The sequence below is a fragment of the Cupressus sempervirens genome, chromosome 8 (genome assembly GCF_028749045.1).
Source record: "Cupressus sempervirens isolate cs-2001-9-10 chromosome 8, ASM2874904v1, whole genome shotgun sequence".
In the NCBI taxonomy this organism is placed as follows: domain Eukaryota; kingdom Viridiplantae; phylum Streptophyta; class Pinopsida; order Cupressales; family Cupressaceae; genus Cupressus; species Cupressus sempervirens.
Window position 1 is genome coordinate 715255156 of NC_143125.1, and position 1900 is coordinate 715257055.

At 38.7% G+C, this 1900-nt stretch overlaps 1 protein-coding gene across 1 annotated transcript; it reads right to left on the reverse strand.

Annotated features, from left to right (window-relative positions):
• On the reverse strand, positions 1 to 1643 carry LOC149544439 (clavaminate synthase-like protein At3g21360). Its single transcript, XM_089798855.1, has 3 exons — positions 1222 to 1643; positions 761 to 1011; positions 1 to 676 (listed from the first exon to the last, which is right to left on the reverse strand). Exons 1-3 carry the CDS (start codon positions 1600 to 1602, stop codon positions 331 to 333), a joined length of 978 nt encoding a protein of 325 aa, XP_089654981.1. The 5' UTR covers positions 1603 to 1643; the 3' UTR covers positions 1 to 330.
• Between the last annotated feature and the right edge of the window lie 257 nt (positions 1644 to 1900).

The following is a 1900-nucleotide window of genomic DNA, read 5'->3' on the forward strand; positions in this document are numbered from 1 at the left end:
TTTTCACAAGAAACGCGTAAATTGTTATTATTAAATTGTAAAATTGAATACTTTTACCAACCACAATTATACTCAAACCACTCTGCAAATTTAACTTGATCGATCCTCCCTCCCCATTTACATAATTATGTAGAATCTTAATTGCAATATCCTACTGGCACTGCACAAAAGTTTTAACACAGCAAAAGCCATTGGCTTGACAAACATACATGTTCAAAGTTTAATTCATGTCTAAACAGACCCAGTATAACGGAAATAGCCATGACAGTTTTCTAAGAGTCTACCATCTATAACAACACAAGCGACACAGAAATAGTTTTATAAATAGTATTACTTGCAGAAGGATGCAAGTATTCTTCTGGGTGGTTTGGAAGGCCTCCTTGCATGCATTACAAATCTGTTGTCCAACACAACCACATCACCAACTTCCCATTTCACATCGACAGCCTCCTCCTCAGCGATTTGTTGGCATGATTCAATGACGTCTTTGGGAATCACAGATCCATCTCCTAGTAAAGGGCCAGGCCCCGGGCCCAGATCATTCAGAGGTAAGAGATTGAAAAAAGCTTTCTTATCCCCATCTACTGTTCTGATCGAAGCAAGGAGTTCTAACTCAAGCAACATCGTGTTCCCATCCCAACTCACCTTTGAAATTTTTAGTCCAGAATCTCTAGCCCTTAAAAGACATGTATTGCATTTGTTTTTGATAAAATCATCTCAAAAACCTGTGTGAAATAACGAAAATCAATGCAATTCTTACTTTCTTTCCGCTTCTTCCTTATCCTTGGTATTGTACAAGGTTTGCCAACCTCTCAAGAAATTGCTAGAATCATCCTCTGCAGGAAGATTGGCCGGATAAATCAACCCTTCTTTTTCGAGTTTGCTTACAAATTCGGGATACTTCTCTTCCATTCTCTCAGTAATCTTGTGACTTAATAAGACCGCAGTTTCCCCTCCATCCGGTGGAGCAATCTCACAATAAAAAGCTAATTTGTTGGGAAAGTCTTCAAACTACATCAACAAAAAGATGCAACTATACTTAGAAGCATATAACACATATAATCCTGCGCTGTTTTTCAATCATTTTAACTAAGGGTGAGAAAAATCAGGGTCTATTTTCTCAGTACTGAACCAACTTGACCGTTTGAAAAACAGAGGACCTCGCAAGTATAAATCTGATTTTGTAATTAAACTAGTATGTTGAATCACCAATAAATATACCATAGCCATCTCATGGTGGAATTTGATGGGCTCGTGGAGAGGAGCTTCATTTGCTCTAAAAACTCTTCCCTCAACCCTTGTTCTTGAAGCTGCTCCCACATATGCCTTCTCTTCCCAACCAAACGCCTCCATAACTCCATTGAAATCTGATGCAGATTTAAGAGGAAATCTTCTGAAAAGCAACGCTTCCACCTTCTTGAGATGATTGTTGATCCACTCTCTGTTGTTTTGAATGGCGTGGAGAAAGGACTGCAAAGTGTTGCCCTCATCACTCACATCAAGGGGTAACAGAACCATGGGAAAGAGGAACCCATTTTCAGCATTAACTTTCTGGTGGGCAATTTTCCCTTGTCGGAAAGTCCAATCATGCAGTTCCCCCATTTTGGTAAAACCCTTCACTTCCGTGTGCTGAAAACATGATTCAACTTCACTATTAATAAGAGCGTACAATGAGATTTTCTTGAAAAAGTCAGAAACAAGTTGGAATTGGGTTTTCGATCCGATCCAAAAGAGATTAATTAAGAAGTAACCAAATTTGACACGGTACTTGTAGAAAGGGTTGGCAATATCTGTCGACATATCCGAGTGAAAAAGACTTCTTGTTGACCCTCTGTTAAACATATCTGTATATAGATGATATATATGGTGATTTGTTGTCACCTTCTTACCCAATTTTCCT